Genomic DNA, 13,780 nt, shown 5'->3' with positions numbered 1-13,780 from the left:
TTTCAGTCCAAAGTAGCAACCTTCTAAATCCAGTTTAGATGCGAGGCTCCCACTGACACAGGAAGAGACAGTGGCCCTTGATTATTCTCCTGTGTTCAGATACTGTGTCATTTCTTTTTTTTTTTTTTTTGTATCCTGATCATCACTTCTGCTTTTCCAATTCAAACTAAAGGAAGGGAGTTTAGTTCTGTTTTGGAGAAGCTGTGGTTAGTAGTTTCTTTTCATGGTTTGCTTAATCTCTTAAGTCTGGTGCTTACATTACCCAAACAGACTTTTCTTTAGTACGACAGTGCCATAACCCAGGGCTTCTCCCTCCATATCTGCTCCCCAGGGGGCTCCCTAGGAATGGGCGCTGGAGATCCAGCCCCCCTCCATGTGCCATTTTCTTTGAGTCCAAGGTAGCTTTGGCTCAGAGAAGAAAAGAGGCCTCCGGGTTAGGTGCCTCTGACTGCTTGCTTGTGAAATGTTTAATGATAAGGCGACTTCCAAACTAATTTACACATTGATAGTTGTAGCTTGAAGTATCACCGCAGTCATAAGAACAAGAAACACTCCCATAAAGTAGATAAGCAGAAAAAAGCCATAGAAGTTTAATAAAGCGCAAATAAAATGGTGTTGTAAGAATGTCCAGTGGGAAATGCTCTCAGTCCAGCCAGATCCAGCTGTGGCGTCAGTCCAGCTGTGGTGTCCTCCTGTAAAAACATTCAGCCACATGTGGCCCTGATCGCAATCACTACTCTGAATTGTGATCCAGAATGTTCTTGGGGGCCGATGCTGGGACTGTTCCAGCAGTTCAATCTGATTGGGCGTCACGGTGGTGATGTGCTTAGCGCGGCCAGCTGGGCTGAGTGGTGGCCACCCGTGCACTCGCCACGTGCAGCCGTTATTCTGGTGATGGGGTTGCATGCGCCCCGGCTTGTCCACCTGGGCTATTAAAGTACTGGGAACCCAACCGCGGGCGGTGCCTCCCGATATGGGAGCTGTCTTTTTTATCCAGGGCCCTGTGGCGCTGCAGAACCCTGCTGCCAGTCTGAGCTCACAAGGAGGTACCGGAGGGCTCTGCTGGGGCATGGAGGTCCCTGAGCAGGTGGTCACTTATTGCTTGTGGAGTGGTCCATGGCCTGTGAGTTTATTCTCGGGGTTTGTGTGGGCGAGGTTAACCAGTTCACAGCTGGGCACTTACCCCTTACACAGGTGACACTAGTTAAAGTGGAATCTATATTAGCTCACACGGGAGTGTGTGAGGAGCTGGGAGGGTGGGGAGGCTTGGCCTTAGCACTAGATTCCCGGGCTCCTGACATTTCTGCGTCTTCCAGTTGAGGGGCCGTCAGAGCCACTGTGGGTCCTGAAGACAGTGGGTGCCATATGGACCAGGGGATGCAGAAGCCTCTAGAGGCTGCGGGAGGCAAGGAGACGGTGGCTTCCCCAGAGCCAGCCCTGCCGCCACTTCGACGTTAGATGGTGGGACCTGTTTTGGACTCCAGCTTCCAGAAATGTGAGAAAATAAGTCAGAGTTTAGGGCGCTAAATTTGGGGTGATTTAGTGGAGAAATAGAAAACTAGCCCACAAATGTGCACGCATTGAAATGTGCTCTGTCCAGGTGTTCACAGTGGTGTGAGGGAGATGGCATCAGGGTTCTGGGAACTGTGCAGTTTTACTGAAGGAAGGGGGCTCGCCACGCCTTTCCTCATATAACTGAAGGTATGTATGCCTGCCACACTGCCCAGGAGACAGGGACTAGAATTCTGACTTTATTTCTTATGGGAACCAAGCCACAGTCAGAACACGGTGAGGGCCGAGACGAGCTTCCTACAGCCTGAACTGGGAAGAGGAATCGCAAGTAGTTTGTGTTTTTCTACACAGACCTGTCCTTTTCAAGTTTTGTTAAGTTTTGGAAAAAGGGAGAAGCCAGGCACACCTCGGCGAGGGACAGTGTTTCTGGAGGTGGTGCGGCTTCAGCCTGAACGTGGCCGTGTGGTTGGGAGGCTCAGAAACTGCCCTCCAAGGGCACTCATCTATTCCTTATTGCAGTAATACCTCGTTTACAGAAATCCACAGAAATTACAGTGCGGGAGGCTTCTGGTCTGGATGGGTTTGTGTGGACCGAGGTCACGGGGTGTTTTCCCAAGTGCTAATCCTGATCTGGCAGAGGCTCTGTTCCCAAATAATTATTCCACAGTTTCAGAGCCTATATCTGAGTGATAGTCTTTTAACTTTGTTGCATAAAAGGAAACAAAGTATGTCTCGAGGGTCTAAAAATCCATGTGGTAATCATGGCTGTAAACTCATACCTGGGGCTTTGGGATGGAGTGAAAACCACCGTCACCTGGCGTGGACGCTGCGTGGTATTTTTAGCATGGTGGCCTGCTCGTGCCTTGAACTCTATCTGCAGTGTGAGCAACAGCTGTGCATTTGAGAAATGTGGACAGGTCAGCTTGCTCCTCCAGGGGCCTGCAGGCATCCGGGTGAGGGGCCTGGGATGAGGCCACATCAGTGGGAAGGAGCTTGGTTGTGTCAGCAGATATGTCTGTCTCTACAGGCCCGCAAGCCAGCCAGAACCCAGTTTTCCTTAGGTCATCTAATGCCAGAAAAAACCTGTTTCTTAGAGATTCTCATAATTTATATTAATGAACCATTCGACCGTACATAAAATGTTATAAATGCATGAGGCTTTACAACTTGGCAGATGTGTAACTCACATGTCGTTGTACCAAACTGTTGAAGATATTTGTTTCACTTGAAGGTTGTTAGCATTTTATGTGCAAAGCAAATGCCAGTAGCATTTTGAAGGAGTATTTTGGAATTTTAAACACAGTGGGATAGTGCTGGGTCTCTGGGATACTGGTGAGGTGGACGTGACCTCAAGCTCTTGTAGCTTGCAAGCAGGATTGCTAAATTGTCACAACTGCAGTGCTGGAAAGTCAAAGTGGATTTCTGTAAATGAGGTATTAGTGCAATAAGGAACAGGTGAGTGCCCGTGGAGGGCAGTTTCTGAGCCTCCCAGACACCCCAGGAGGAAGCGGGGGACGGGGGCAGTTACCCACCAGAACCTGGACGGTGAAGCTGGGTTTGCTGGTGGCCCTGCTTGGCAGGTCATTACATGCAATAAGAAACAGGTGAGTGCCCTTGAGAGCGGTTTCTCGGCCCCCTTCAGAACCGCAAGTGGAAGACGCTCCAAGGTGGGGGGTGGGGGTTCGGTTAATCCACAGGGGCCTGGATGGTGGAGCTGGGTTTGCTGGTGGTCCTGCGTGGCAGGTCATTACATGCACTAAGGAACAGGTGACTGCCCTTGAGGGCGGTTTCTCGGCCTGCTTCGGAACTGCAAGTGGAAGACGCCCCAAAGTGAGGGGGGGCTGGTGGTCGGTTATCCAGTGGGGCCGGATTTGCTGGTGGCCGCTGCGTGGCAGGTCACGGCGTGGAGCGATGGGAGGGGAGTGGAGTGGGAATAGAGGATGCACCCTCCACAGCTACTGCTGGGAGTTGGCTCTGGTAGCAGAAGGGGCATAGATAGAGGGATTCCCATCAGGGGCAACACGACTGGGGTCCCACGTGTGGTGGATGCCGAGGTGTGGCTATATGTAATCTCAGTCTGCACAGCCGTCCTGGTGAGTGGGTTCAGTTAGCTTCCCATCTCACATTTGAGAAATCTCGGGGGCTCACATCACAGCTAGGTGGGTTGGAACTAATGTCTCAGGCAGGACGTTGGCCCCAGAGCCCAGATCTTACCCGCCCCCTCTCTTTTCAGTCCACCAAGCTTGTAGAGAGGGTTGTGTGGTGGTGGGTGGCGGCTGAGAAACCAACACAGTAGAAGGCGGGGAGGAACTAAACCAGGCAGGAGACACAGGCAGTGCTTGGGAGGTCTGCACGGGGTGTGGGTGTGGGAGACACCTCTGGGCCAGTGAACCCCGTTCTGTGCTCCTGGCTTGCCCAACCTTGGCCCTCAGCCACATGCTGCGTGCTTTAGGTGAAATCTCAGTCGCTCGTGTGGTGCGGGCATCTTTTCTCCCTGGCTTTGCCTCTCTTTAAATCACGGAGTCTCAGTGGGGATGGCGGGGCGGATGGTGGTCCATGGAATTTGCCCTCCACCTCCCCATCCTTGTCCTGTCCTGTCTGGCCTGTTACCTGAATCTGTGTCTCTTCAGAGCCTGCAAATGAGTGGAGGCCACGACAGCCTCTCGCTGACCGACCTCTCAAACTTTTATTCATCAGAATAGTGTTAAATGCCGATTCCTAGGCACCCCCATCGGACTCTACGCCTGCCTAGCATGGGTACTTTGGGGGAAGGTACAGAGGATTGCTGGGCTGTTCCAGGGGGGAATTTGCATTGTTGAATGTCTATTGTGTTCCTTCCAGCACTCTACTTTCCACGCACACGTGGCATTAAACCTGGAAGACCTCTGGGTGCTGTGCTGGTGAGGAAGCCCCGGCTGGACGAGGGGCTGCTGGGGCTCGGACTTGATTCCTGGGCTGGGGGCTGCGGGCTTATTCTCTTCAGTGGGTCTGCTGATGGGATGCCCTGAGAAGTCCTGCTGTGCACTCAGGGGAAGGTGCAGAGACAGGCTCAGAAAAGACAGACCATGGATTTAAAAATTCCTACTGGAAAATCTTTTATGAGCAAAGTAATTTGCATCTAACTGAAGACAATCATTGCTTGAATAATTGGTTTGTTTACAAAGTTGGTCCTATGAACAGATTAAAGTTTTCCTTCATGCCTTATCTACAATGTGAATAGGAGCTATTACCGCAACTTAAATTAGCTTTAAATTTCGTATCAGATTGCAGTCCAGATTACAAACGGCTGCTTGATAATCTAATTGATAAAACGGAGGAATTTAGTGCTTGGAACTCGGAGTGAAGGGAACAGAATTGCTTTGGTTTCTCAAAAGGGTGTTGACTGAGTGGTGACCTGGGGTGAAGAGAAGTGGCTAGAGTCATTACACTCGAGGAGATGATCTGCCCCCGCCTTTCTCAGCTGTCTTCTGGACAAAACAAAGGGTGATAAATGGAAAAAATTCAGCACTGAGTTCGTCTATGCCCTGAGCTTCTCATACAGTCATTAATGGGCTGTATCTGTGAAGCCTCCATACAGGCACAAAGGAATTAGGCTAGAGTAAGGCGGCCGGCGACCTCTGGCGTCTGGACCGCGTGTCACTTCCTAAAGCCCTTTTGGGTGAAATGACAGTGGCAATGTCGTTGTTCGGAGGAGTGTAATCTCACGTATGAGATGCAGATTTTAAATGATGCAGATTTTAAACACCAAAGTCAGGAAGCTTGGTGGGAGTGGCTGTCTTCCAAGTGGTTTTCTGTGCTGCCATGGATGAGGCGTGGATGTGTCATCTGTTGGTGAGATCCACTGGTGAAGGGGCTAAGGAAACCATGGAGGTCAGGGGTGTGAAGCTGCATCTCTTCTGGCATCCCAAGGAAATACATCTTGTAAAACTTGTGAATTTGACCCTGACCCTAACCCCAACCCTGAGTGTTGAAGTCTGGTGCAGTGTCTTGAGCCCTCTTCTGCATTGAGGGTGAGTGACTGTAAATGACCGATTCCTCAGTGGTGAAAGTTCAAATGTAGCTTCCCTGAGGAAGCCAGACCTCGGTCACCCGTATCTCCATTGTAAACACTGCGGCCCCTACGCGGGTGGCTGCAAGTTTCCAGGCCTTCCTTGGAGAAGCAGCCGTGAGGTGCTTGATGATTTGATAACATCAGCCACCTTCTGTCTTCTGTCTAATCACGGTACAAATGATTCTCCTACAAGGAAATGGATCTGGTTTCTTCCTGATCGTTGGAAGAAGCAGCCTGCCTAGGGACTCCACCGTCCTCTGCACTTTCACAGCGAAGCCTGTGTCTGTCTCCAAGGAGTGTCACGTGTGTCGTGGGAATCGCTTCCTTAATTCTTCCTGCTTTTGAGGGCTCCGGTAGCTCTGCCTGTTTCACCCGGGATGAGCAGCGGGTGGTCTCTGGCTACTGTGGGACTAGGGCTTGGGGGTGCATCATCACATCCGGTGGCCTGTCCAGGTGGGCATCATTGTCTTTTGCCTGTTGCCTGAGGCAGCTGTGATGCCATGGGGGTCATGCTTGTCAGGGCCAACCCAGTTCTTCCCGTGTACACCTCTCCTGCTGGAGTGCCTTTCCTTATGATGACTTGTTGAATTAACGTGGAGAATGCAGAGAGGCTCTGGGCCTCTCTCTCTCCCATTCTTACTCCCTGGAGCTGTGAAGCCCGACAAGGGAGCCCATAGCCAGAGGCTCCTTTAAATTGAATTAGAATAAAGATTTGATTACATAGCTAAACACATTTGAAAAGAACTTCACAGATTAAATTCCAGATTCAACCCTTCAGGCCCAGTGGCCACGTTTTGGGGCTCAGCAGCTGTAGGTGGCTGTTGTCTTTCTGTGTTGGCTGAGCAGATTGGGGCGTTTCCAGTTCAGCAGGCAACTCTCTTGCATGGCTCTGCCTGTGGTGAGGGCACCTAGGCTGGAGAGCCTCGTGGGGATCCCTTAGGCCTCCGGCTGCAGCCAGGCTGCACGGTTCCTGTGCCCCGGGTCCTCTGCAGGCCCAGATGGATCCCACCACAGAGCCAGCACTGCTAGACTTGGGTACTGTGTGCAGACAGCAGAGGGTCACGTCCGGGCCTTGCAGGGGCTGGGGTGACTGGCCTCCTTGGCCAGGCTTCTGTTTCCGAGTCTTCAGGGGAAATGCATCCACCATCCACCATCCACACCGTGCACCAGAGGAAAACTGCAGGCTTCTCTGTGGATGGTGAATTGAGATCATGCAGAGTGACTAGGTTTGGGCTCCTGAGCAGCGTGGAACCTGATACCTTTAGGTGGAACCTGACATGCCTCCATGTGTACATGGCAAAGAGAATGCAGCATTGTCAGCTTGAATCCAGATGTGCTCCCGTTTTGAGGTGGAAGGTTCTGGGAGTATTGGCCATTGGTGATTGTGCTGCCGTGGAGGACTTTGAATGCAGGCACTGGTTTGGGATAACCCTGGTTTCCTGGTCCTGTATGTGGGCATCCCTGAATATCCCGGACTGGAGGAAGGCAGGGCAGATGGGAGGGTGACAAGAGGTGTCAGGTGTTTCCAGCTTTGGGGACTGATGCCATCAGATGGCCGAGATCAGGATGGTGGTGGCCAGGGACCAAAGCAGGGGTGCGTGGAAATGCCATGTTCCTCGGAGCATGGGGAGGACCTCTTGAACTCTATTCCTGGGCAACAGTTCTTCCATTCTCAGGAATCTGTGCCATTGTAATTGAGTAGCAAATTCTGTAATTACTCTAATTACTTACTGTTAAGTCCCCATGCCAATTACCATAAATTAGCAACAGTGATAACAGTTTGCCTGGTCAAACCTTACCAAGAAAAACCAGTGGACCTAGTTTTAGTTGCCTCCAGTTCCCTCCAAATCAGATTCCTTAGCGGCTTGTGTCCCCACACTTGCTGCAGTTCCTCCTGGGCCTGGCAGGCACATTCCAGACATTCACATCTCAGCTCAGATGCAGGCGTGCACATTATTTATAGAAAATCGCACTGCGCTGTGATCGGCTTGAGCTGACGTTCTCTAGGTGGGAGGTGGAGGTTCAAAAGTTCTAATGGGATGAAATTAGAAATATGAATTTTAAAAATTCACGTGTTATGAACTCTGTTCAGTGATTTTCTCTGAAATGAGAGACTATTTGCAGATGAGGCAGTCAGCCTGCAGCTCTCCTTAAATCTGTCCTAGACCTCGATGCCGTCCTTCGGCCTCTTCCTGGGTGTGGGGTGCTCTGCTTGAAGCAAAACCAAAGGAAAGAACGTGGTCTGCATCACTACTGCAGCCAGCTCAACGCGCACACCCACTAGGAGGGGCGTTTGATCACTTAACATTTTAAATGCATTTAACATTCAACCAGCAAGTCAGCCAGTGCTTTCTGTAAGCAAGCTGCCTGGCTCATGGGAACCTGACACTTGACTTTTTGGAAGAGAGTACTTGCTTCTGTGGAGTCTCAATATTTGTCTCATTTCTTGAGACTCTGCTGAAAGTGATGAACGTGAGTAAATTAGGACTTTTTTTTTTTTTTTTTTTTTTTTTTTTTGTAAATTGGGCCACAGAGCTCTCTAGGCAGAGTCAGGGGAGTAAACGGCTGTGAAAGATGCCGCCTGATGTGAGCCACGGCCAGGCACTTTGGAACCTGGGATCCCATCTCCAGCCTTTCAAAGGACACAGACGAATATAAAATGCAGATGGGAGAGTTCATAATTTGGGCATCTCTGTTCTTTTGAAATCAAAGTGCAAAGAAAAAGTTTTGCCTTGAGGTCTTAACCCATACTTGTTTTTCTCCTGAGGTTTTAAGATTTTCTTAACTGCTTTTCTCTCCCCCAATCCTTGAGGAAGTTCTATCTTCATATCTTCTTAAAAGATATGGTTAAATTCAACACTGAAATATGAAAACATGCTTTCATATTTTTCTTTAAACTGAGGTATCTGACATTGGTGAAGAACTAACTGGGAGTATTGGTTTATTTTTATTTTTTTGAGACAGTCTTGCTGTGTTGCCCAGGCTGGAATGCAGTGGCACGATCTTGGCTCACTGCAGCCTCACCTCTTGGTTCACGCCATTCTCCTGCCTCAGCCTCCTGAGTAGCTGGGATTATAAGTGCCTGCCACCATGGCTGGTTCATTTTTGTATTAGTAGAGACGGGGTTTCAACATGTTGGCCAGGCTGGTCTTGAACTCCTGACCTCAGGTGATTCGCTCACCTTGGCCTCCCAAAGTGCTGGGATTACAGGCACGAGCCACCACACTCGGCCTGGGATATTCTTGATTATAATTGTAACATATCCCTTTAATAAAAACAAAACAGAACAACAACAACAAAACAGCTGTCTGAAAAGTCTCGAAATTAAAGAGCTCACTTGGACAGGGATTTGGACACCAGTTGAATGGCCCAGCACACCATAGTTACATGGGCCACTCGGCCTGTTAGGTCCTTAGGGTATTTGAAGTCATATGGATATTTGCATTTCTGCCTCTGGATATCGTGTTAGTATTCGGCTAGTGTTTGAGGGCCAGGCTCAGATCCGGGAAAACAAGAGCTCCTGCCCTCACGGCACTTCTCTTCCATGTGTGTGTGTGTCAGGAAAATAGAAAGCATAAGATATTTTTTTCAATGAGCTGGGAAGATGGAAAAACAAGCTTAAGATGTTGACTTGTTCAGAAGAAGGGAAGTGCAAGGAACACTCAGCTTTGTTGCTGCTGAAGGAGGCCCCTGGTGGAGGCTGTTTCAGAGGTGGGGTTTCTCTGAGAAAGGTGGTAAGAGGCAAATAGGATGCCCCATCTGGTTTGCCAGAGATGGGGAAAGTTAGTATCCCCAAAACAGCTTCAGCATTCTGGCAAAGCTTTGGAAAACCAGCTACGGTGTAGAACCTTGTTGGCCGCTGGGTAGAAGGAAAACATTGCTGGTCCTGAGGACTGTACTGTTGTTCCACTGCTATAAAGAACTATCTGAGGCTGGGTAATAAGGAAAAAAAATGTTTAATCGGCATACAGTTCTGTGGGTTGTACAGGCTTCTACATCTGGGGAAACTGACAATCAGAGTGGAAGGTGAAGGGGAGGCCGGCATGTCTTCACATGGCTGGAAGGGGAGAGAGAGTGAAGGGGAAGGTGCCATGCACTTCCAAACAACCAGATCTCAGGAGAACGATCATGAGGACAGCACTTGGGGGATTGTGCTAAACCATTAGAAACCACCCCCATGAGTCAATCACCTCCCACCAGGGCTCACCTCCAACATAGGGTTAGAGTTCAGCATGAGATTTGGGTGGGGACACACAGCCACACCATGTCAGGCTTCCCATTCTTCTCCTGCACGTGCTTCGCAAATGGTTCTGTCATTGGTTTTTGTTTCTGTTGATACATAATATACGTACATATTTTCAGAGTGCATGTGATACCTTGATTCACCCCTATATTGATGAAATCTGTGTACTTGGGATGTCTTTCACTTTAAATAGTTTCTTTTCCTTGTGCTGGTTATGTTAAGTTATTCTCTCCTAGCTGTTTTGAAATACACAGTAGATGACCCACTGCCATCCCCCTGCTGATTTATCAATAGTAGGTCTCGTGTTCCCATTAGGCTGTGTGTTTGTGCACATTACCAGCCTCTGCCCATCCTGCTTATGAGTGGGCTCTGCTGGGCCCTGTTGACCACCTACTTTTGGCCTCCATGAGATCTGCTCTCAGCTCCTGCTTATGAGTGAGAACATGAGCCGTTTCCTTGCTTGACTCGTTTGCTTAACGTAATGTCCTCCAACTCCATCCATGCTGCCGCGGATGACAGGGCTCTCCGCTGTGTGGTGGAGTATTGCTCCTGTGTGTGTTCGGGCCACGTTCCCTTCATCCCCTGTTGACGGGCACTCAGGTGATTCCAGACCTTGGCTACTGTGGATGGAAGCTGAGAGCAGTCACTGGCTTTATACTCGGGGGACGTGAGCCACTTTGATGTTCTCAAGCAGCCTATCCCCAAAGCCCTCCGTAGAATGCCGCATTCGTTTGTACTCATGGCTTCTTCCACTAGGATGAACAGCTGGGAAGGGGCTTTGAGTGAATGCTTGGGTTTCTGTCTTTAATTGGTACCCAGCTACACTGGCCAAGTAGGGGTCCCAGTGGCCCTGGACACTACCTCACATAAGGTCCAAAGATGCAGTTAGGTTCTTTTTTTAACTTAAAAAAAAAAATGCTTTTGACCTGGGTAAGCTATGGCATTATCAGTTAGAGTTTTTCATATTGGAAAGGTGTATATTTTATTTTCTAAGAAGGAAAGAAATCCTGTTAAATACTCTAACCACAGATTAAATCATGTCAAGGAAAGAGGTACTATTTTGGGGGAAAATTACCCCTTCATGTCAAAGATCAAGGAGATGACTTACATTGTTTAATTGAGTTAATTATGAAATCTTAAGTGGTTTTAAGAAGATGAGCTGTGGATCCTACAAGACATGAGACTGATACTGATTTAATGTTAGTCAGCCCTGACAGAATGTGGCTAATATTTAAAGCTTGCTCCAGTATTGCTTGATAGATTGTAAGTTAATGTAAAGATCTGTTTGACGCTTTTATTTTACAAAATATTATTGAGAAAAAGTTTGACAGCCAAGGAACGGCCTTCAACCAATTTCTTCCTAATTTCTGTCACCAGAAAATTTTGTCCTGTTAATTCCAGAATTTACTTTTGGAAAGTTCCCGTAAGGAGAGCAGAGGTATTGGTGGTTGAATGGTGACTTGAATTTAGGTGAAGATCGTTAAATATTTCATAGTCATGTTTGTCTTGGTGGTTTTAGCAATTTTATATTAAACTTAGAACTGTGAGTCAAACCAAATGTGTTCTTTTGCTTTTGTGATACTCCTTTGTATGACTATACTGGTAAAGAATGATAAAATGTGTATTGGGTATTTTTTCTGTGTAGATATTAGGATTTTTAGGGGAACAAATTAATCATTCTTCTAATATACACTGTGTGTTGGGTCCTTTGTATATTAGTTGAATCACTCTAATGAGGACCACTTGAAAGTCTGTTTCTATAGCAGATCTTTTATATGTTGACTTGTGTTATGCAAAATCCTTCATCCTCTAAGAAGACTAAGCAATGGGTTGGAGGAAAGATTTAATCACCCATTAGGTCTATTCCGAATGCCCAGAATTGAATGCAAGTACTAATTATGTTTTTGAAGTGGTGTGTGTGTGTATGGGTGTGTGTAGTGGACTCCTTTTTAGGTCATGGGAGGGAGGTAAAGCGAAGATGAGATTTGCTGATGAACATTTGTGCACATGCTAGTGGAGAAGTCATATGACTTGACTGCACCTGCGTACTCTGATTTTGGTTTCGTTAGTGTCCGTAGCCACAAGCCTCAACTGCCTCTGGGACCCACCCTGAGGGGCTGTGGTGAGGGTTATTATAGAGTCGTGCGTCTTAGTGAAGGGCACAAACGGCCTTGTGGGCCTACTTTGGCTTTGTTTGAACGTCTAGATTGTTAAACTAAGTTTAACATTTTGAGGATTATAAATTGTGATTCTTGTCTAAGAAGAGGTTTCTGTTGTCTCTGAAGACAGGAGCCCCAATACAGAGGGTCCCTGGCTCCCAATTGTTACATATCTGATTTTTTTTTTCAACCTTGTGATGGTGTGAACTAGTCACACTCAGTGCATTGTTTGGCCCAAGATGGGCTGCCTCTGGATGAACCCGTTGTAAGTTGAAACTATGATGTCAAATGCACTTTCTATTTAGGATATTTTCAGCTTACGCTGGGTTTATTGGAACAGTTTCATCCCATGGTAAGTCAGGGAGCATATGTGCTCATAAAAGTGGAGACGATCTCATAGATACCGTGGGATATAATGTCTCTGATGTTATAGAGATACGATGAAAACAATCAAGTGGGACTTGGAAGCCTTGGAGGGACTCACATGGGCGGCTCCTGGAATGCAATCTTGAGCGCCACTGGCTTCTGGATGTGACATCTGTACCTTCTGCTTAGCCCAGTGTGTTATCGGCTGCTCTCGAGGGCAGAGAGGTCCAGCGTTCCTGTGTTTAGGTATTTGAGCTGCCTTAAGAGGCTAGGTCAATTCTCACTGGTGTCTTCAGGGCTTTAGGCCTTCTGAACAAGCAGGAGGAAGCACGACTTTGTAGAGCTTTGGAAATCTCAACGGACTTCAGGGCCATCCCCTTTGGCAGGAGAGAGCCCCACTGGAGGCGAGCAGGGTGCCGTGCGGGTCTCTGCTGGGCCCAGGCATGTACGGACGTTGTGAGGGCCACGGGACACAGATCGGTCTTGGTTCACAACTGGTGTCGATGGCCACGCAGCATTTCTGCGAGGTACATGAGTGCGGGGACTTGGGTTTTGGGGTGTGCGTCCTGGTTGCCTAGTTGCTTGGAAGACCCCCATTCAGATACCAGCCTGAGTCACTGTGACAGGCCTCCTGCTTCACACGCCACACGGAAGCCGTGGCGTCGGTCACTGACGTCCACCGGGTGTCAGATGTGCGTGTGTATCTTCCTTGGTCTCGGGATGTGTCTTGTTTTGAGGTTATAGTAAACGTTCTTTACAAGGGGTTTTGGATTTTTTATGTTGTTTGCAAGGAGGCAGCAGGGAGTGCTTGAGCAATGAGATCCCCTTTCCAACCAATACAATTTCAGATCCCAGCAGGTAATTAAGGCAGCGGAGCTGTGGGATCACCTTTGCAACCAATGAGAATTCAGATCCCAGGAGGTAATGACGGCAGCGGGGCGGGTGGCAGAACCCTGAACTGTGGCTGTTTCTGGTGTCTTGCCCCGCGGACAGAGCGTGCTGGGGCCTCCGTGGTCCTCTGTGGGGTGAGTGGAGCGCATGAGCTGGGTGCTGCTGGGCCCTGGCTGGCTCCCCAGCCCGGGGTTTATGCAGGACTCGTTAGACAACTTGGAACCCAGAAAGCAGCACGAGGAGAACGGGATTGTGCCTTTCTGGATCCTTGGTGCTTCCCAGTCTCAGACACTGAGTAGGCTCTGAGGGGTCTCGCCGGGAAGACTTGCACAGTCGGCCCCCAGGATGGAGTGGGGCTGCAGCGGGTCTTGCAGGAGCTGGAAGTGGGGGTGAGTGTCTCGCAAGCGGGACCTTTCAAGTGGGCCCAGCAGGATGCATCTGTGGAAATGGTGCCACGTAACGCAGGGCTGCGGCCAGCAGGACCTGAAAGGCTACAGCGGGCTGTGTTTCTGCTCTCTCTCGAGTCTCTGCACGGTTTTCCTTGGTTTTTGTCTGTTT

The 13,780-nt window shown here is 48.9% G+C and overlaps 1 protein-coding gene across 21 annotated transcripts in view; it reads left to right on the top strand.

The window, feature by feature from the left end:
• Positions 1-13,780, top strand: part of LOC135965229 (disco-interacting protein 2 homolog C-like) — a 279,948-nt gene that overhangs the window by 59,228 nt on the left and 206,940 nt on the right. For 6 of the 21 annotated variants that reach the window (XR_012418480.1, XR_012418481.1, XM_074003275.1 and 3 more), the window contains exon 1: positions 5,232-5,343. The exons of 7 other annotated variants lie outside the window; for them this stretch is intronic. Coding sequence is in view for 11 of the 14 variants with exons in the window: in XM_074003275.1 (XP_073859376.1) it covers positions 5,314-5,343 (30 nt within the window). In the remaining 3 variants the exon portion in view is untranslated. Of the gene's footprint in view, positions 1-1,250; positions 1,496-5,231; positions 5,344-13,780 lie in introns of those variants that run through there. 8 more of the 21 variants (XR_010578164.2, XM_074003283.1, XM_065521696.2 and 5 more) reach the window with 2 other exon arrangements.

Source organism: Macaca fascicularis, chromosome 10 (genome assembly GCF_037993035.2).
Source record: "Macaca fascicularis isolate 582-1 chromosome 10, T2T-MFA8v1.1".
NCBI classification, from domain to species: domain Eukaryota; kingdom Metazoa; phylum Chordata; class Mammalia; order Primates; family Cercopithecidae; genus Macaca; species Macaca fascicularis.
The sequence above is the reverse complement of the archived record's forward strand: the minus strand, read 5'-3'. Positions and strand labels throughout refer to the sequence as shown.